Below are 21,484 nucleotides of genomic sequence, written 5' to 3'. Positions count from 1 at the left end.
TGCATTAAAGGGTTAAAGCGGGCCATAGACTACACAACATTTGTACAAATGCGATAAAATTCGATGAAATTTCGCCGAATCGATCTTTTCCGAAAAATCTGCCTTTCAGCAAATGCCCATAAGCTTCTCCTAATTTATGCGAAATGAAAACATTTATGAGACCCATAAAGTATCCATTGAACACGCTTTTACGCTAATCGATCGTTCAATCGAACGGCGGCAATCATCGGCACCAAAGCTTTTTCTAATCGCAAATCTACCGACTTTTGTTTGGAAAAAAAACAATCACCAATCTTAACACATGCCCGTGTATTACTAAAAATGTCGAATACACCGCGGGTTCATAAAATCCCGGTTACTGCGAGGTGACATTTATCGCTGTTTTAATCTACTGCCTCTGCACTGATAGTTCAGAAAGTCTCAGTAGGCCGTTTCTTTACTGCCCAGTTCCAAGTATTGCAACAACACGTGAGGTATTAATCCCATTTTAAAATTCATAAATTAATTTGAAAACCATTCGATGATTCAGCCAAATTGAATATTCAAATAGGGGTCAAAGGAAGTGGGGTGTTGAGAATATCAGATGGAGCAGGATCTCCTGATGACTGAATTCGCGCCCGCAACGCAAGCCAGCATCCGATGAGCTGTCCATTAAGATACAATCGCTGTATAGTGTAGAATTTTATGATCTTTTTTTCAGGGTTTTCATAATGCATTCTATGGTTAAGAGGCAAATGGGCATCACCGAATGTGGGGTCTGGAGCAAGGTGGAAGAACAACTTCGATCGCTGGGTAAGTTTTTCTGAGCAATAGATTACCTAAGATGTTGATTACAGATTAGTCCCACCCCTCGCAGTTATCCCGTAGAGCGTGTGGTGGATGAAATATGGGAACCACTCCTACTTTTCTCGCTTAAATTGATAATTCCTAATTGCAGGAGGTAAACTGGTTTGGCGAGGGCAATGGCTTAACAAACTTAGCACCTCCATCTCCATCTAGAATTGTCCTTGGGCCCAATGCAGTTACAGATTCTACGGATGTCATTTCCTGTATATAGATGTTCGGAAAACATAAGACCACAACAATCGAGCTCAAAAAAACTTTCACAAATTCAAATTTCCAAAAAGTAGTAAAAGCTATCTGACCGCAGCTTGCAGGACACGTGAGTAATCAAAACTTTGGTAATCCACTTTGCAACTTTTCGAATGACTTACTCACAACAATCGGACCGCATTCGAAGGTTCCCTTTCCTCGGTAGTCAGTATGGCGCATTCATGACTGGTCCGGTCGATTATAAAACCATCCCCGCAATCGAAGTCGCAAATCTACAACTTCTGAACGACACGCGCGCCCGCAAACTTAACTTAGTCATCTTGATGAATAAATTTTACACTAACAGAGACCAAGGATTGAGTTGTAGGAATTCTCGGAAGCTTTAGTTCGTAACCGTTGCGATGTAATGACTAGATCGTTTGAAACGGTGCCGTCATAACCTCACTCGTGTGGGACGATTGATTAGTTCTGACGACAACGTTCCAATTGTCGTGACCTCACAACTTCAGTCAGGTTGATTCATGACAGAGTGATGAGGTCTATTGCAAAAGATGCATTAGCAATTTATTCGTTGTTTATCCGAAATTTTGGCATTTTTTTAAAATGTTTTTGCTTTAATGAGCCTCAATTGTAATAATTTAAAACATACGACATTCGATTCGATAGACAGATCGAGTACTGATAACTGGCATCAAAAAAGATACTGTATCACAAAAAAAGAAACTTTAAAGTGATATGCAAAGAAAAACGTCCGCGAAGTGTCTGAAAACATTAACCAACAAAAATGACAAAAATAACAAAAAATCACAGTAACGATACAATGACAAAAATGACAAAAATGACAAAAATGACAAAAATGACAAAAATGACAAAAATGACAAAAATGACAAAAATGACAAAAATGACAAAAATGACAAAAATGACAAAAATGACAAAAATGACACAAATGACACAAATGACAAAAATGACAAAAATGACAAAAATGACAAAAATGACAGAAATGACAAAAATGACAAAAATGACAAAAACGACAAAAATGACAAAAATGACCAAAATGACAAAAATGACAAAAATGACAAAAATGACAAAAATGACAAAAATGACAAAAATGATAAAAATGACAAAAATGACAAAAATGACAAAAATGACAAAAATGACAAAAATGACAAAAATGACAAAAATGACAAAAATGACAAAAATGACAAAAAGGACAAAAATGACAAAAATGACAAAAATGACAAAAATGACAAAAATGACAAAAATGACAAAAATGACAAAAATGACAAAAATGACAAAAAATGACAAAAATGACAAAATGACAACAATGACAAAATGACAAAAAAAAGATAAAACTGACGAAAATGACAAAAATGACAAAAATGACCAGAATGACCAATATGAAAAAAATGACAACTATGACAAAAATGACAAAAATGGCAAAAATGACACAAAAATGACACAAAAATGACGCAAAAATGACACAAAAGTGACACAAAAATGACGCAAAATTCACACAAAAATGTCACAAAAATGACAAAACTGGGACAAATGATTTGGGTGCAGATTTCTTTCAAAAAAGTACATATGAAAATGATTTTTTTTGGTTGAAAGTACAGATTTCGATGGGGCAACTCTGGACAGAGGGTTATTTCGGATAAAGGAGGTTTTCCAAGACAAATTGATGCTTCAATAATTTTGTGGATTTATTTTGCGGTACAGTTCCGTGAACATTTTTATTTCTTCCAAGCTAACGCTAGGCTAGGTTATTTTTTTCTGTTCTCTATAATTGTTACCATGTGACCCTCAGTAGGTTTGTAGTGATTCGTGAGTGAAAATGTGTCAGTGTGTTTTTTGAGTGTTATAATGTTTCAAATAGAATGTCTAGTTTATTTGTTTAATTTATTTATTCACCTACTAGTACTGTTGTTGTTTTTTGTAGTTTTTTCAACCAACTTTAATTAGATTATTTATTCTTAGATTTGGGGGAAGGGTGGAAATTTTAAAAACTCCTATATATAGCGCTGCTAGAAATATAAAAAATCTGCCTTTCTTATCAAATATATTATCTTCTTCCGTCCTTCTCATCTTCTGCACAGATCCTGTTTGCTAATCTCTTTTTTTTTAGTTAAGTTTGTTTTCTTTATGATTTATTTATTTCCAACTCTGAATCAGTCCATTGCTATCGGTTTGTTTTAGTCATGTGTGTTTGTTAACACACATTTCAAGAATACTTATCAATCCCTCTTTTTAGATTTTAGATGATATTTACATTGTTTAAATACTTGATAGTTTGTTTAACTTAAAATTACTTATTAACAGAAAGTTTAGATTGGACTAATATAGAAAGTTTTGATGCAATAAGGTATCAATCAGAGGAAAAAGGTGAAACGGGATCAGTTCACATGAATGAATGTGGACGAGGATGTTCCGGAGGAAAAGAAAAACAAAAAAAAATCTATATAAACAAAAACAATGTTTATTTGCTATATAAGAATGTATAAACAAAAACGACGGTGCTGATATAAATAAATTAAATAACTTAACGTGCTGCTGATAAACATAACCCTAAACATACTTAAATGTATGTGTTATAAATCCAGACGTCAAATACCCTAATCAATCTACATCGGGAGGTTATAATAATAATAATGATGATATTTGTCGTTGTTGCTTTTGTAGTGAACAACTCTACTATTTACAAACAAAAACAAAAACCATAAACAAAAGCTCTTTACAATTCGTTACCATGATCAAACGGTGGGCGCGACGACGGATGTTTGTGAACGATTCGTTTTCTAGTGTGGTTGTTTTATGGTCAACTCAATTTTTGCCCAAGTTCAAGAAGGGTTTAAGTTTGATTGAGTAATTGATAGTAGCATGCAGTTTAGATGATTGAAACCTCACTTTGACACTTCACGGTGTGCTGGAATCGTTTTAAAAGTTTAGGCAAGGATTTTAAATTTTCAAATCTGAAAACCAAACTCAATTCGATTGTTTCGGAAAAATCTAGTATTTTCTACATGATGATTTCATTCAGTGTCGGAGGTGCCACAGGTAAAGATTAGCAATCGCTATTGCGTTAAGTCGTGACATTTTTATACAAGGTCTTGTAGAATGATTTGTAGAATTCCATTCCATTCCATTTCCAATTCTTTTCTGGATTCTTTCGAGCAAGGAAGACTTTCAAAGACAAGTTCCTACGGAAAGTAGCACACTGACTGAAATGTCAAAAGCTGAGGCGTATGTTCGATAAAACCCATCAACCTTTTCAAACGATTCAAATACGTTCTTAAATCCCCAGTTCGAAGATCCAAATCGGAAGTCCTTCATCGATGATGCGGTGGCTTCGTTAATATCTCCAGCGCCCTTAGCTGTAGCAACGTTTCCATTTTCGACGCTTACGGCGCTTCCGGACCCACTCTCAAATGGCCGGCACCGGGGTGGCATTGGCGATGGTTCTCCGGGATCGAGCTCCCCTTCCTGTGAGCAGGTAGCTGATGTCGACGGCCGGCAGTGCCGCAGGATTCAACGTCATCTTGGTCATGAGTCGGGCCAGGACCTGCTCCAGTCGGTTGCGCTTTTCGGCCAGTGTCTGCGACGAGAAGAAACGAGGTAAGAATTAGTCAAACAGTTTAGAAGAAAGCAGCCTCAGGGTACTAAATTTGGTCGCCAATTCTTGAGTTTGTCGGGTTTCCTTATATTTCTCTAGAAATTACCTCATTTGAAGGTAGCAAGGTAGCGCCCTCGGACCTGTTGATGGTAGTACTAGTAGTGGTGGTAGCAGAACTAGTAGAAGTAGTAGTATTGATGGTTGGATCAATCTTTTTGGGGTGACAATTTTGCAGGGTACCAAAAAACGATTGAGGAATTGGAGGGAAGGTATCGTACACCGGACGTTGTTGCAAGTTGTTGATGTTGAGATTGTAGATTTTTTGGTTTTGTTGACGAGATTTCCACGAAAAGTAGAAAAAAGTAAGGGAACGATACTGTGTTATCACATTGAACGCACACTAATTATAGCGTGTCGATGAAGATACGATATGAGCTGATTGGATAAATGAACTAGCGGGGATTCGCGTTTGTAACGAAAGCTTGCGTGAACTGTGATGAGCTTAAGCGCTTGCGTTATGAGGCGTATTTGTTAATGTAAAATAGCAGCTACTAAATATGATGAATGATGAGCGTATATGGGTAATGTGTTTAGATGTAGGTGTCGCCAATATTCCTATGCAAATTTACAATTCTGCTGAAAATTCAACATAACGATTGACGTTCCGATTCCAAGCCAACCCTTTTTTTCGAAATTGGATCCTATTTTCGTTGATCAGATTGATGGCCAGCAACGTAAATACCGCCGAGATTAAGAAACTCTGTTTGACGCAGCTTGTAAATGAATACTTCGATAATACTGAAATGCCTTTTGGCCTTGAAAAGAGTCCAGCTATGTTCCAAAGATCCTTGAATTTCTGTTATTGGTTTAAGACAATATTCTTGGCCAAAGTTAAGTTATAGAAAGTACATAAACCTAATGTAAGCCAATTTTAACTGCAGAATTTGGGTGATGGTTTTGCATAACGTCAAGTGAGATGCAGCTAAAATTACATCCAACTTTTTACAGATTTTACTAAAAGAGAAAAAAATAACTTTTCGATTCCATCGCCCATTGGAGGATTGGATGAAATACCTATTTGCAATGAATCGCCTTGAAGAACATAAAAGAACGAACTAAAAAATACATTTATTTCAAGAAAACAAAGACAATACGCATTCAGTCTTTCGAATACCTTCCATATTGAGTGCCGATTCCTGTAAAAATGATTCAAGTAGATGTTGATAAAGGGCGAACACGAAACTTTACGACACATTCGCCAGGGCATATTTTTTTACCATTGGGTAAAAATCAACCAAATTTTGCACACTTTCTCATTGGCGTGTATTGTTTACATGCTGTCAAACTCGAAGTCGTGTTTTTCGATTCAACGAAAATGGATGTGAACCAACGCGAGGCAAGAAAACAAATTCTTTCCAAACACCTGGAATTTCCTGACCTGTCGCACCTACAGTTGGGAAAAATGTTGAAAATTCACCATTCAACCGTCTCTAGAGTGTTGAACCGGTTCCAGGAGCAGTTGACGTAGGACCACGGCAAAGGAACCGGAAGAAACCCGGGACCGGAGAACAAAAAGACGGAGGCAAAGTTGAATCGGATGATTAAAGCAAATCCCAACGACTCAAGCCGTGATTTGGCCAAAAAGATCGGCATGTCGCAGAGCTGCGTTCAGAATACAAAATGAGGGCTGGACTTGTAGTCCATATACAAGGTACAGAACTTCCCAAACCGCAATGAGCAGCAACAATCTACGGCTTAAAATTCGGGCACGGAAGCTCTACGAGAAGATGATGGCAAAATATGGCTGCTGTGTGATGGACGACGAAACGTATATAAAAGCCGATTTTAAGCAAATTCCGGGGTTGGAGTTTTTCACCAGCAAGAGCAAGTTCGATGTGGACGACAAATTTAAGAAGAAGCAAATATCGAAGTTCACCTCCAAATATCTCGTTTGGCAGGCCATCTGCTCGGACTGAGGTGTGAGCCTTTTGTGACAAAGAGCACAGCAAATGGCGATATCTAAAAATCTGAGTGCCTTGAGAAGCGCCTTTTGCCGTTCTTGCAGCAGCATGACGAAGTTTCGCTATTTTGGCCAGATTTGGCATCATGCTCATGCTATTTTTCTAAAAGTGTCCTGGAGTGGTATAAGGCCAATTCTGTCCATTTTGTTCCAAAGGACATGAACCTGCCAGACTGTCTGGAGCTGCGCCCGGTGGAGCAGTTCTGGGCAATAATGAAGCAGGAACTTGTAACCAGTGCGTTGTGTGAGAAGCCCAAGGTCAGTGAGAATCATCGTTGTACCTAAATGTAAATGTGCAAAGGAAGCGCTGTGTGGAGTGGAGGCGGACCGTACCTTAAACCACCGACGCCATACGCAAATAATGGCCAAGGTAATGGACGGGCAATACGCTGACGAACAGATGGCGCTGATCGAACGCACAAATGGGCAGCCATAGGCGGGCTTCGAAAAAGGCGCAATGGGGCGGAATTCCAGGATGGAGCCGAAAGTCCGGATCCGGGGCAATGGCCGACAGCTAATGCGATCACTCCACAAAGAACAGCCAAAGGACACGGTACTGAGTTCTAACAAGTGCATACACGTAGTGACATAGCACATTGAAACCAGGTGAGAAGTGATCGCTGCCCCGGAATCCATAGAACAATGGACAGGCCCTCCGGAATAAAAACCTAATCCGCTCTAGTTTTGTCCCATTGCGCCAACAGGACCCCTTTTGTTTTACCGATTGGTTCGATGGAGATTGGACGACGAGAGGCACGAGCTACAAATCCGGAGGCAAACCTTCCGCTACAAAAAGGCAAGCCCCGGTAGGCCTCATCGTGACCGGATAAGATATTCACCACATCCAGGTAGCCGTTAACGCCGTGTGGTCCGAAGGTTGCGGAACGTCCGGGTAGGAGAAGAAGAAGTCGCGCTGAAGACCGCCCGAACAACTTACCCCGCGCCGCTGTGCAGTCCGGAAAGGAGAGCGGAAGCGAGGAAGGTACGGAGTCAGCTGCCCAAACTGTCCCTATCAGCTTCAACCAAGGTAGGACTGAAAAATCCCTGAAAGTGTCTGATTGAAAGTGCGGGGAGAGAAACCATTTGTCGACAATACTACAATAAACGGGAAAGTTCGTTTCTGCGAAGCATTGTGTTTTCTTGTGCAAGCTAGAACGCGGATAGCCGGCCCTGAGGCTTGTAGAGGGGGGTTCTCATTGGTGCTGGGCAGGCTAACCAACTCAAAAGGTTATAAACTTTGGAAGAGCAAGAAGACAGTCAAAGGCGAAAAAGGACTCTCAAAATTTGGTTTGATTCTAAACATTATAAGAAAATTGGCATGACAATTTTGGTGTCGCAATAATTTCGTGTTCGCCCTTTAGTGATAGTTGTACCATGACTCTGTGCAAATGAATGAGTGATGTAGGCGTGCCAGATGATGCAGGAGTCAAAAAGTAACCAAAAAACAAGCGAACGAAAGTTCCTCTCATCTTGTTGTTTGAAATTGCTTACCTTCGGCGGTGGTGGCAACAGCTGTATGATCGGTGTCATCTTCTTCGAGCCGGAAGATCCGGACGCTCCGGAAACCGTCGAGGTGGAGTCGTCCTTCTTGGAGTTTTTCTTCCGGTTGTCTTTGGCCGTTAGGAGATGCGCGAGGGATCCCAAGTCATGTGGCTGTGAAAATGAATCAAATAACTACACTCACTGAAGAATTTTTTAAATAATCAAACATACCGCAAAAGTCTTGGAAATTTTCAGTTTCTGCTCGAACTTGTGGAACGCATACGATTTCATGCAAATCGGATGGGCGTGTTTGATTTTCGAGAACAGACGAGCGCTCTTATCGACCCTAAGTTCGCAGATGTAGACGTGTGGTTCAGAACTATCCACCGGACGACCCTTGCAGAACGTTGCTGGATCCAAAACCCAACAACGAGCCATGACCAGTTCAATTGGAATCACTTCGTACAGTGGGACGCGCATCACTTCGTTGGGGTAGAACCTTCTCGTAGGCTCGTGGAACGTTTCGTGTGGCCTCAAGTAATGGTGTCCGTAAACGAACCGCCGACCTTCCTTATCTTTCCACAGACTCTCAACCCGGAAAATGTCGCACTCAGCGTAATCGATATTACCGATCGTTTTGTAGGTGTGTTTCCTATGAGGACCATTGGGGTTGTCGGGATCCGGAGACATTGGAATGTCACGTAGAACGTAAACCGTATCCGTCTGTCTTATCTGCAGGTTGCCCCGCATCAGCGAGATATAATACTGATAACCCTCGTCGGTGTAATCGTTGAGAGGAATCTCCGGGTCAACTGTTCGGGGTTCACACCTTTCGCAGAGATAGTTCTCGATGGCAGGATCGGCCTTTGTGCACTCAACATGTTGCCAAACCAAACACTTCGAGCACTGGATCATCATGCCTTCATCCTTAAACAGTCCACAAATACAACGAATGATATCTTCAGCCTGTTCCTGTTTGAACTTGCCTCGACCTTTCACCGGTGCCACAGGTTCCGGTTCTGTTTTCGGGATGAAACCTCTCAACAACTCATTCTGCTCACCAACATACGCGATCAATCGCTCAACCTGCCGCTGCTTGCAGATGAAGTAGTGCTCTTTCAACTTTTCCGACGCAACACCTTCCGGTGAGCTGATGCCGAAAAATTTAACCGCATTGCTGAACATTATCAACAGGTCGTCCTCGAATGCTTTTGGTTGTTTGTACGTTCCCTGTTCGATGTTGGACTGGAGCTGAGCCAAATCTATCGGCCGAGGAATACGTTCGTAGTACAGAGGATTTTTCTTCTTTGACGGCAGCGTTAGCAGGTTCAGGTATAGGTGACCCCGTTCATCTGGAATTATAATACAAGTGTTAAAAACATTGAAGATGTCTGTAGATGTAAAATCAACCTACCTTTCAAGCTAGCGATCTCGAGGCAGATCTCTTTGAGCGCGACGGCAATCCGAGCGATTTTCTCCAGCTCCGGATCATCTTCGACGAAGGCCAATCCGCGAGTGCGGATGTTTCGTGGACAGCGTAGAGCAGAAATCTGCGAAGCCAGTGAAGGTTTTCCGCCAACGCCCTGTTGAGCGTTTTGACCAGATCCCAACGCAGGACTTGCAGTTTGCGATGCAGACAAATGATCCGGTGAACGATCCTTCTTGCGAATTCTGTTCAAGTTCCTCAGCAGGAAACAGTGATGTTCGATGATCAGGGATCTTTCTTTTTGGGTGGGTGGAACAAAGTTGGGTAGAGGTTGGCCGTTCAATTGCGTAATTGGAGCGTTTTTCTTTGCCTGACGTTTTCTGGACCGAGCTGCACTTCTTGGACTTTGATCTGTCGGAGCGGCTGTAGTTGAAACCGTTTTCTCTGCTTCAACCGCCTCTAGAGGTTTCTTCATTTCCGTGGCTACTGGCAGTGGCTTGACACGTTGATATTTGCCACCGATAACGCCACGGCACTTATCCGAGCCACACATGCAAGGTTGGCCTTCGGATGGATTGAACAGGGAAAAGTTGTAGTCGTAGGATAGCTCTTCGTAGGCAGGAATGTCGCGAGCGGCAAAGAGTGCCATCCGGAACAAACCATTGACGGACCATTTCTGCATTTCACAATTCGGGGCGCACGAATGATTCACGAAGCGGCAATCACTTCCCATCCGATGACCGTCGATGACCAGTCCACCGGTTAAGTTCAAACAGTAATGATGCATATCGTTTAAGTAGATTGTACGCATACGCTCCTTGAACTCTTTATCGGTGACTACTTCTCCGAGATATTCCATAATGAACATTCCCTTTTTGATGCCTTCTTTCGAACGGATTCCCCAGCCCTTCTTCTCGGTCATAAATCGCTCCAAGCCTGGAGCGTATTCGTGTCTCTGAATCTTGGTGTTCCTGCAGCGATCACCACACGGACAGTTCTCCGGATCACACTCGACGTAGACCATACGATTCAGACAGTCCTCGATACAACCGGTTTGAGGTTTGCAGTTGCACTGCGGATGATCCGTCGAAGGATTAGCCTTGACGTCGTAGTAAACATTAGTACGGATCTTTTTGTAGTTCCAGCTAGCCACTGTGTGCCGATTGGTCAACTTCCTATTTTCGAAAGCCCACCACAAGTCAAAAGGAAGCTGAAAATCACGCTGCGTTCTTCGCAAGAATTTTTCGCAATAAGCCGGAGGTGGAAGTAAGGTTTCAGGCTGCACCTTCGGGCCACTTCTACCGGCACCTTTCCCGTCGTCTTTGTAGCAATCGGAGAACAATCCAGCAGTGATATACTTCTTGCGTGGAACCTTCTTGTTCTTCCCATCGACCGGTGGCGAGGGAGTTTCTTCTCGGAAGTAATCCGGAGGACCTTCCTCCGCCGGCAGAGGATCGTGCTCCAAATCTTCCTCCATCGATGATGATGCCGAAGGTAAATTTTCCAGCGGGGTCACCGATTCTTCCATGTCGTATTGTTGAAGGTCAACGCGAACCAACGGAACAACGACCTCCTGCGAGATAGCTTCGGCAGTATCTCTTCGCATCTTCTTCACAACTTTCTCTGCGTCAACCTTGAAGTCATCGCTTTTTCCGCGTTTCAATTTTTGCAACGGAGATGCCATTGGTGGAGCGGGGTCTTCTACCTTCTTCTGCTCCCTTCGCAACCGATCGACTACCGAGTCCAGTCTACTTGAACATCGACTTTTGGTACGTTCCCGAATTGCCGTCTCCAATGAGCTATTCAGAACGGTAGGCTTATCCGATTCCCTAGGTTTTCTTTCGACTGTAGACGCAACAGCCGCTTTTTGATCCTTCTTGGAGATGATGATCTTGACAGGTGGAATGTCGTACAGGGAAGGTTCCGGGATGGGATCGTTTGAGAATGATTTGCGAGCAGCTGCAGATCTAGTCTCCTTAACTGGTTGAGGTTCCGGAGAAAGGGAGTTCTGCAGTGATCGTCTCGATGATGTGTCGATAACGCTCATGCGTGATCGACGAAGTTTGCTCAATTTTTCGGCTAGGGTTGGTGTAACGGGTATGGGCGCTGGGATATCTGGTTCTCCACCTTTTGGACGTCCTCGGGCGCGAGAGGTGGGTGTTTTGGGTGATACAGGGGTTGGTGTTGTCTCCATTGCTTCTGAAGCGGCTGCCGCTGCCAGCTGTTGCCTGGACACAGATCGCGATTGGAGACGTTTAAGCAGTGGCATCGAATCCAGTGAATCTGAATCGTCTTGGGTAATGGAACAGGGAAGTATTTTTATGACGGCGTTTTTCAGCACGATTTCTTGCTCTTGGGTTGCGTTACGCTTTGCAAGTTCTGATGGATCGAGAGCAATGGAAGAACTTCTGGTCCTTCTAAGCGGGAGTGGTTTCACCTCTTCGACGACAGTCTTGGGTTTTTTCACTGTTACGGGTGGGATTTTAGTAGACTCCTTTTCAACTTTGTTCGCTTTGGAAGATTTCGTGACCTCAATTGTATTTTGAACAGGTTCCGGTACCACACTTGGAAGTGGTTCTCTTGTTCGTGATTTCTTCTCCAAAGATTCTTTGTTGATGGGTAGAATATCTTTTACCCTCGAATGCTTTTCAGATTCGTCTACCTTAGGCGGTGGAATGCCTTTAACTTTCGATTGCTTACTACCAACGTCTTTCTTAGTTGGTTGCGTTTCATTGACCACCTGGGACTTCTCTAACGTACTCTTTTCAACGTGTTGAATAACCTCGGAAGATTTCGCCGATTTATCTTTCTTCGGATGCTGAACTTCTTTTGCTTTCGAATGCTTTTCACTTGATGCTTTGTCCAACGATTCTTTCTTCGGCATGGACTGTTCGACCGGTTCTTTCCTCTGGTGGAGATGTTCTTTTCGCTTGAAAATTCTCTCCGTCATATCCTTCTTAGTGGGCTCTCTCGTCTTGAACTTATCAACTTCGTCTTGGCACACCGGTTGAACCTCTTTAACTTTCGCTTGCTTCTCGAGATTTTCTTTCTTCAGCGATTTCGAGGACGAACTAGACTTCTTCTCTTTCCCCTTCGACAACGATTCATCTCTTTTCTCCAGTTCGCTCTTATCTTTGGACTTTCCTCGCAACTGTCTCCTATCAAATGAACCTTCAGTGTCGGATAGAGCATTCGCCAAATTTTGAGACACCGACTTCCTCCTTCTTCCAGCTCCGGTAGCCGGAGGCGTAGTTGGACTCACCACCTCCCTGCCATTCAGAGGAAGTTTTCCCTGCAATCGCTCCAAACTAACTACCGACAATCGAGGCCTTGTATTCCGCTCAATGAAACTATCGGTTGGTTCTCCCTCCTTCGGTACTCGATCACAATTGACGTGAGTGTCCTTTTGCTTCGCTTTAGTTGACTTCTCCGTCTCCGACGGCACATGTCTGGTCAGATTCGAGGAATCGAACAAATCCGGCCCAAGCTCTGCCTTAACATCCCCTTCGGCTGGATCACGCTCAACCAACTTCTTTTTCTTCTTCTTAACGGTGGGGAAACCAGTTCGGTTGATCTTCTTTCGCTTCTTCTTCAACAGCAGATGGGCCCCAGTTTTGGTGAGCAGCTTTTCGATTACCTTTTCCGAACTTTTCTTCGACGAATCGTCTCCATCGAGCTTGGAGATGCCGTCCTTCAGTTGAGGTGAATCCAGCATCTCAACTTTGGCAATCAGGGACGGAATGGACGCTGGGATGGATAGTTCCAGATCCACCGTTGGCTCGAAAACGCCTGGGGGTGGAGCGTTTAAAGAGGATGTTGAGATTGCGGTTGTGGTTTGCGTATTGGAGGCTGACGAATGGATCACAGATGGACGGGATGGAGGAGTCGAACGATGGGTAGCCGCTGCGAGGATGTTATTGTCCGCTAGGATTGCTGCAACTGTGGCGGTTGGTTGGATTTTTGAGACCAAGCCTTCGAGGCGGTTCTTTTTACGGGTGAGGGCGTCACTTTTCTTGTGACCTGAAGCAGCTGTATCCAAGGCTGTTAGGTCAGCATTTCTAGCATCAATCGTAAGTGGAGAGTCGCTGGATTTGATTTGGACTATGTCCTCCGGTATAACGGGATCGGACTTTAACAGATGACGCTTCTTCGGAGTGATTGCTTTGGTGGGATCTTTAATGGTTGATGTAGAAGAAAATGTGGAAGTAATGGTAGACGCCACGTTCGTTCGACTTCCACTAGCTGCGCACGGGTTGATGACCGTTTGACTTCTCGTCTCCTCTTTCTCGGTGTCACGCTCTTTAGGCGTCTGCTCACTGAGCAAATAGTGACGCTTCTTCAACGGAAGTTTATGATCATCGGGGCTCTGAGTCGTTACTGACTTCTTATTCCGCCGTTTGGTTCCACTAGCAGCAGTCGAAGGAGATTCAACATGTTCCGAAGCTTTACGCTTCTTCATGGATCGACCTTTCTGCATGCTCTTAGCTGCAGCTGCTCCAGCAAGAGCAGCCGCTCCAATCCCTAATAGAGTATCTTTAGCGGGACAGATTCGACACAAACTGTTGAAAGACTCACTCAAACGCTCCAACTCCATGCTCAACTTGATGTCCGAGGAAGATTTCGCCACCGAATTGGACCGTAAACGCTTTCGCTTCCTCTTTCGCCAGGGATGTCTCGATCCAGCCGATCTACTGCTACACCTACTCATCGTACTCATCCGACGATTCCGAATTGTGGTTCCGTAGCTTTTGACCGAAACGTTGTCCAGTTTATCGCTGGCACAGCTCTTTCGACGACTTCGTTTGGAGCACACGGATTTGGCGGGTGAAGCTTTCGGAATGTCTGCGTTGGTGATGCGACTAAGCAGATCTTGGCTGGTAGACCTTTGAAAGCGTTTGCTACATTCCTCGGAGTTTTTGATGACATTCGCCTTGGAAAGTGGTAGTTTCTTGACTGTCATCTTGCCATTGTCTTTATTTCGATTGCTTTTGAGGAAACTAGCAAACGAGTTCTTCGGACTGATGTTGGAAGCAAAGGTGTCAAAGCTTCCAAACCTGTGGATTGACTGGAAGATTCCTTTAAAGTTGTTGATAGGCAGCAGTGGGTCTACCTTGTTCTTGGGAGTTAGAAGCATCTTGATACTTTTTTCTTTATTTGAAACTATGGGTTCTGGGGTGGTTTTCAGGGGCTTGCTCAGCGGTACACTGCTATTGTTATCGTTGACGGAAGATTCGGATTCCTCTGTGCTGCTGCTTTCCTCGCTAGTGCTTCCCAAAGTTAGTCCGGCTAGCTGAAGAATGTCTTGTTCACTAACGCTGGCAGACTTGTTAAAGTTCTTGTTGTTCATATTGTTATTGTTCGGCACAATCTTTTTCCGACGTTTTCTCCTTACTTGCTTCCTGTGTCGAGTGCTGCAATCACTTCGATAGCCACAACTCTTGGCTTTAACGCTGTAGTCACTCTTGTAGCCACAGCTCTTTCGCGATTTCGTACTGCAGTCCGATTTGTAGCCGGATAATCGTCTCCTTCGAGCGCCTCCATAATCGCTTATGTAGCCACTCTGAGAAGCCAGTTGTTTACTGCAGCAGATTGTCTGCCCTCCATCGCTTTTGTATCCACTCAGGTTGGGTTCGTTAAACTTTTTGCTTATGTCGATTTTTTTCCAAACCGGATCCAGATTATCCTCCGGTGGAAGAGGCTTCTCTTTAGCCGGTTTACTCGCCTTTTTCTTGCCCCTAGGTGGATACAAAACACGCTCCGTTGCATACGTATTCCTGTCCAAGCTCGCAATAGTGTATTTTGTTAAAGGAGCCACAATGGATGCTTTACTCGACCCACTACTGACAGGTTCCACTTCACCTTTTCGTTTCTGACTACTACTACTACTACTACTGCAAGCGATCGGTTGTTTCTTCTCTGTTTTCGGCGATCCAGTCGAGCTATGCGTCGAGAGTATTCCCGAATCAGGAGATTCACTAATCGTGTGAGGATGCGCTTTGACAGCTCCCTTCGACACAATAGTCATAGCAACGGGAGCAATTGAAGAGGTTTTCGGAGGTCGACCCCTCCTCTTGATCGGCACAATCATCGATGGATCTGTCCTAGCTAAGGCCACACCGTTGATCGAGCTTCCAGATCCACCGGCCATCGAGGCTTCAGTCTTGATTCTGTTTAGGTCACATTGCGTATTCGACGAACTGGTTGAAGCATGTTGAGGTTGGGCGTTCGTCGAATTCCCTAGCATTGTCGTTTTGGCGACGAAATCTCGCAAAAGGCAGGAAGTGTAAAGAGGCATCGCCGAGGAAGTAGTCCCCTGATAGCTATCGTTATCGGATCCACTCTCAGCTACCCTCATAATAGCTGCATTAACCAACGCCGGAAGTTCATTGTCCGACGACGATCCACCATCAGCATCGGGAGTAGTTTGATTAGCCAACATCGCACCAGCTCCCACACTTGGCTTAGCCGGAGTCGACGTGGACAACGGCACCGATCCACAAGTCGATGGCCCCTGACTCTCCTGGCTGACGTCCTTACTATCATCCTGGTTATCATCGCTACTCGAATCGGAATCACTCGAGTCATCACTCCCACTGCTGCTACTCGTCGACCCACATCGATTGGTCTAAAATGAACGAAAAAAACCGAATAAATACCCCATCGTTATCAATAAATTCAACCACTAACCTTCTTCCGCTTGACAAACTTCCGCTTCTTGTGCCCGCTTCCCGACGAGCTCGTCTTCTTCCCCGCACTGTTCCGGTTGTCCGAACTGCTGCTATCGCTATCACTATCGCTGTAGTTCGAAAGGCAGGACGAGCTCTCGGAACTGGAGTCACTTTTCCCTTTTGCTGCTGCCCCCTTGGCTGGCGGCGTTGAAGCCAATTGCTCTCCACCGATGGCTGGCTTACTACTGCTGGCCGTGGACCCGGGAGTGGCCGGAGCTGGGCTATTGGTGACCGCAGCCCTCACGCTAGTGGACGAGCTGGGCCGGTTCGATCCCGAGGGCGAAGGGGTGGGCGTCGAGTTGGACTGGTTCCTAGGAATCGATATTTTCATGCGAAGCCCTGCGGTGTCCGAGCTGTTCGGTGTGGGAGGAATTAAAAAAAAAAAGAAGAGCACCAGTTATAATCGATTGTTCATTAGTTGATTGAAGCGTTCGGGATGGTTCGTTCGCTTTTATGGGCGGCAGCTCTAATAGCCAGCACACAGTGCTTCCAAGTAACACAAGTACATAGTTATGTAGGTTTGCTGAAATTAATGTATGACATTCGCAAGCTGATGTGGTTTTAATCAGATTCAATCTCATTTCAGCGTTTCATGCGTTCTTTTATTGGGAACCCACTTATATTTGTCAAGTTTAAAGGGTATCGATTTGTGGTCAGAAATGGTTTGAATTAGGATTGGTCGATCTTGGATCGATCCTTGGAGGATCGATCTTTTCAACTCCGATTTTCGATTTTTTGGATCGATTCTTCGGTCAGGAAAAGATCGATTAGATCATTTTATTTTCGATTCGATCTTTAGATCTTTTTTTTCTCATTTAGGGGAACTAAGAGCATAATTAAGGAGGACGCTTATTTAACTATAGAAAACAGCTGTAATATGTAAGTTACATCATTGTTTCGTGTTCAGAGACTAAAAAAGTCAATTTCCTAAATGAATGATACTTAAAAAAAAGTAGACATAAACGTTTAAAAATGCATTTTAAATTTTTGTGCCGAAATCTGAAAATCAGTCACTGTAGGGGCACCATAGGCACCATCAATCGGAGTAAGATGAGCAATTTCCACCGTAGAATCTAGCAGCGAATTTAATTTGATGAGGTCAATTTTATTATACACTTGACTTATTTACATTTGACGATTTACCTATTGGTATGGTGTCGGAGAGATAATCAGAAAACTCGAGTTCGATTCCTGGTCGAGGTGATTTTTTTTTTCATTTAGCATTCATGATCAGTTAAAACATAATTTTAGAAATTTTCAAATTATTTCAAAAAAATTTTGCAAATTATTCACAAACCTTGTGAATTGGGTGCAGAAAGGTGTTTGTGATTGATTCAGAATAAAAAATTTGCAAGAAATTGCTAATCTTAAGAAATAACAGCGATTTTCTAAAAATTACTTTTTTCAAAAATAAATTAATTTGTTTTTTTTTATTTTTTTTTCTGCATATTTTGTTTGATAACTCTAATATACATTGGACAATCTTAATAAAAATGCCTTGAAATAATTTCTTTTAATCTCTTGAATATTTCTTGTCAGTACATTTCTTAAAAATATCAAATTGGTTCCGAGATTTTTGGATTTTGATTGGTGTTGATTTTAAACACTTACTCCGGTTCACCTTACATAAAAGCGCCTAAAATTTTATTCATTCCATTTGTAGAAGGATTATACAAATTTGAAATTTTGTGACATTTTTTGCATATTTTTTTAATAAAAATTTAAATGGCATTAATAGAAATATTCTCACTAAATTTCAAAAAGAATTCAAAGTATCTAGATAGCAAAAATTTAAATAAAATTCAGGTTAGTTAACCACCAGATTCATTTTAACCTTCTAAAGCATATGCGACTAATCAGGAGTGTCAATAACGAACTAAGATATTCCGGAGATTGTGCAACGTTGATTATTTCGAGCCAATTAAGGAATGCAACGAATATACCGTTGGCCAGGAGGGGCCGTAGGTGGACCGTAGTTGACAGCAAGCTCAAGCTAAAGCTCAAGTAAAAAAAATCATCAAGTTAACACTTCTATTAAAATAAATGGTTATTTTTCCTTAATTTTGCTCTTTTTAAAAAGACGTTAACTATGGTGGTCGGTTTTACCGGTTTCTTTTTCAAATCCAGTATTTGTTATTGATAAAACCGATAAAACCGCCATTTGTCGAAAGTATATCGAATCAATGAAATGGGTTCGTCTACTTGCGATACGAATGGCATAAAATGCTCAGATTTTATAACGCAATTGATATAGTAGCTTTTTCTATTGAAAAAGACGATAATATACCTTTAAATTTTTCCTTTGTCATAAATCTATCATCATCCTCATGATAATCATTATATTTATCATTATCATTTTATTATTATAATTTCGCTGTGATGTTGCCGAAATAGAAAACGAAATTTAAAACGAATTTTTGTCCTATACTTTGTAACACAGTATTTAGAATTATGAACAGATTATAAAAGATTTAGTGAAAGTTTTTACAGTCTTTTTTTTAGAGAAATGGAACCAACAGTGTTGGTTGAAATTTCAGGGACTAGTTAAGATGAAAATTGATGAAAAAAACATGCGATCGCCTTGTCTCCCGGTAGGACTTGAACCAACAATTTGTGCCTCTCCGAGGCCCATGCATTAACATTCTACTACATGTAGGTACAGGAGACAACCTGGCGTATGAAAGTTAAACTGGTCGAGTGTCGGAATGAAGGGAATTGTTCTCCCATGCTATCATCATCATTTTCGTGGTCTATTTCTATTTCCATCATTTTATCTTACGGTAGAAAAAAAAGTTTTTCTAACCTTTCATGAAAATGATATAAAATTTGAAATGCAAAAAGATTTTTTGTTAATAAACGACTTAATTTGATTTAACAAAACACAAAACACTGCAACTACATTGTTTGGTTAACTCACAGAATTACAGATTTTTGTTATCCAAAATACGGATGTTTTCTACGCAACCTCGGTTGTGATCGCATTCAGTTGGCATTTTCAAAATTAAAACGAATAAAAAGCTTTGAAAAAATCAGTCAAAATCCAGCTATAAATAAAGTTATTTGGATATGACCCGCACCCTCTGTTGTTATTACAAGAAGGTTGAAAATTCATAAAAACTTTGCCTGAAAAAAGAAAATTTCTCCAACAGCGTTAAAAATAAAAACAACAGAGTTCCATCAATTACCAATTACATTATATGTTTCAAAACAAAGTTTTTAATCCATTTTCAACATTTTGGGTCAGGCACTGCTTAGAACTATTTTGATAAAACTTGGTCTGTTTTTTGACAAAACATTTTTACATCTTTTGACCAAATTCCAGTATTTCCATCGAAAAATACAGTAATTATTGTGAAGCCATCTTTAATTTCCTGTAGCTGAATCTATTTTCCAGTCATTGTACACTTGTACAGACTTTTAATGTTGTGGAGCTTTAGATGTATAGCTGAACTGAAATGTGTAAAAATTTCATGAAAAAATATCAGCTAAGAGAGAGATGGCAGCTTGTCAATTCTATTTTCAACGCCACTGTAGTTTTATTCAAAAACATCGAAAAGTTTAAGTAATAATCAAATCTTACATGAATCTTGCAGTAAGGTTTATAGAGCTTAGATTTTAAAGCTGATAGAACAAAATTTGTATATTCGTACTTCAATGCCAAAGAATGATGAAAAATTTACCGGAAATGCCAATTTTTTCGTCTAAAGTCAAAATGGACGGTTTCGGAAAACCAGTTAGACCACCCCAATATTGACACCATTCAGACAAATTTGAGCGATACGATCATCGACATGTATGCAGGGTTTATGTCATTCTTGGTGGATCGAAAAATGGACGCAAAAGTCAAAACTGTAAACAGAATTTGACAATAGAACCCCATTGAATCTCAAGATTTGTGAGCAAAACATGGTAGCCATCCAGTTTAACCTAAAGAAACTGTTACGAATTTCATAATTCAACTATATTGTTGCACAACGTTTAGTAGTTAAACTTATAGATAAAGATGCCAAATAAACTACATGTGCACTTGTACTTTCTGGCAAAAAGTGTGCCCGTTACCAACCAGTAATTTGTGGATATCGATAGGAAACAATTGGCGGATCAAAGTTCAAGGACTAACAAAAATTTCAAAAATCGAGGTGATGGTACAGAACATACCAAAAATCTCCGGGCGGTGCTGAAAAGGTGTCTTGACGGTATAAAAAAATGGACAGAGGTTCGTCACTGCGCTGTCGTGGCAATCTTCGTAAAGGATACCGTCATCTGGGGCAACATGCAACAATTTTCAACTTCAATGGCGTCTGAAATCTTAATGCCTACCGATAAACATACCCAAAACATACATCAAAAGTTTTAAGGTTGATGGAACACCAAATTGACGTAGTCAAAAAAATATTGGTTTTACCAGTTATTTTTAAGTTTTCAAAAACATGCGATTTTCACCCTACTAAGAAAAAGGGGTAAGTTGCAACAAACTCTGTTACTTATGAAAAATCAAATAAAAACGTTTGAAAATTTATAGTTTTTGATACATTTGTGATGTCATAACGTATAAAGCATCAATTGCAGTATTTTTTTTTTGTTCGAATTAGACATTTTTCTATCAAAAATGTTTTTAAGGAAACTGTGTAAATGTGCTGCATACATTTAGGGGTAAAAAATACTACAAATATTCTATTACCTTAAATCATGAAAATAAATCTTAGGATGGATGAAATTTGAATGTTAACAAACGCATAATGCAAAACAATCATATCCCAGCATATGAGAACGAGATTTATGAGGTTTAGTTCTGATTTTCATTTTGTTGCATTTTGCCCCAGACAGATAAGTGAATTATAAAAATATTTATTTAAAAAATTTGGTGATTGTCCGAAATAATATTTTTACACCAACAGTGTTGGTATAGGATAATGAAAGCAATATAAAGTTTCACCTACAAACATTAAGCCAATCCGTCATACTGGGTAAAGTTTTTAACGGCATCGAAAAATGTAAAAATTTGTACATTTTTTGCTAGATTTTTTAATTTTTTATGAGAATCAGAAACTTTAAAAAACTCTTTCACGATGTTAAAAACTATGTCATCATCAATTTGTTATCATTCAATGATAACTTTTTACAGTATATTGAAGTAAAAATTGAATGAGTGTTGTGGTATACAA

General features: G+C 41.4%; 1 protein-coding gene across 2 annotated transcripts in view; it reads right to left on the bottom strand.

Moving 5' to 3' along the window:
* Window positions 1–2,739: 2,739 nt before the first annotated feature.
* Window positions 2,740–21,484, bottom strand: part of LOC129750574 (histone-lysine N-methyltransferase ash1-like) — a 39,730-nt gene continuing 20,985 nt past the window's right edge. The window contains exons 3-8 of one of the 2 annotated variants that reach the window (XM_055745541.1): window positions 16,279–16,672; window positions 9,580–16,216; window positions 8,397–9,517; window positions 8,175–8,336; window positions 4,770–4,874; window positions 2,740–4,645 (exon numbers count right to left, since the gene is read on the bottom strand). In XM_055745541.1, coding sequence (XP_055601516.1) covers window positions 4,475–4,645; window positions 4,770–4,874; window positions 8,175–8,336; window positions 8,397–9,517; window positions 9,580–16,216; window positions 16,279–16,672 — 8,590 coding nt within the window. In that variant the 3' untranslated portion in view covers window positions 2,740–4,474. The remainder of the gene's footprint in view (window positions 4,646–4,769; window positions 4,875–8,174; window positions 8,337–8,396; window positions 9,518–9,579; window positions 16,217–16,278; window positions 16,673–21,484) is intronic. The other variant, XM_055745542.1, reaches the window with a different exon arrangement.

This window comes from Uranotaenia lowii, chromosome 3, assembly GCF_029784155.1.
Source record: "Uranotaenia lowii strain MFRU-FL chromosome 3, ASM2978415v1, whole genome shotgun sequence".
NCBI classification, from domain to species: Eukaryota; Metazoa; Arthropoda; class Insecta; order Diptera; family Culicidae; genus Uranotaenia; species Uranotaenia lowii.
Note: the sequence above shows the minus strand (reverse complement) of the source record. Positions and strands in the feature narration are given on the sequence as shown.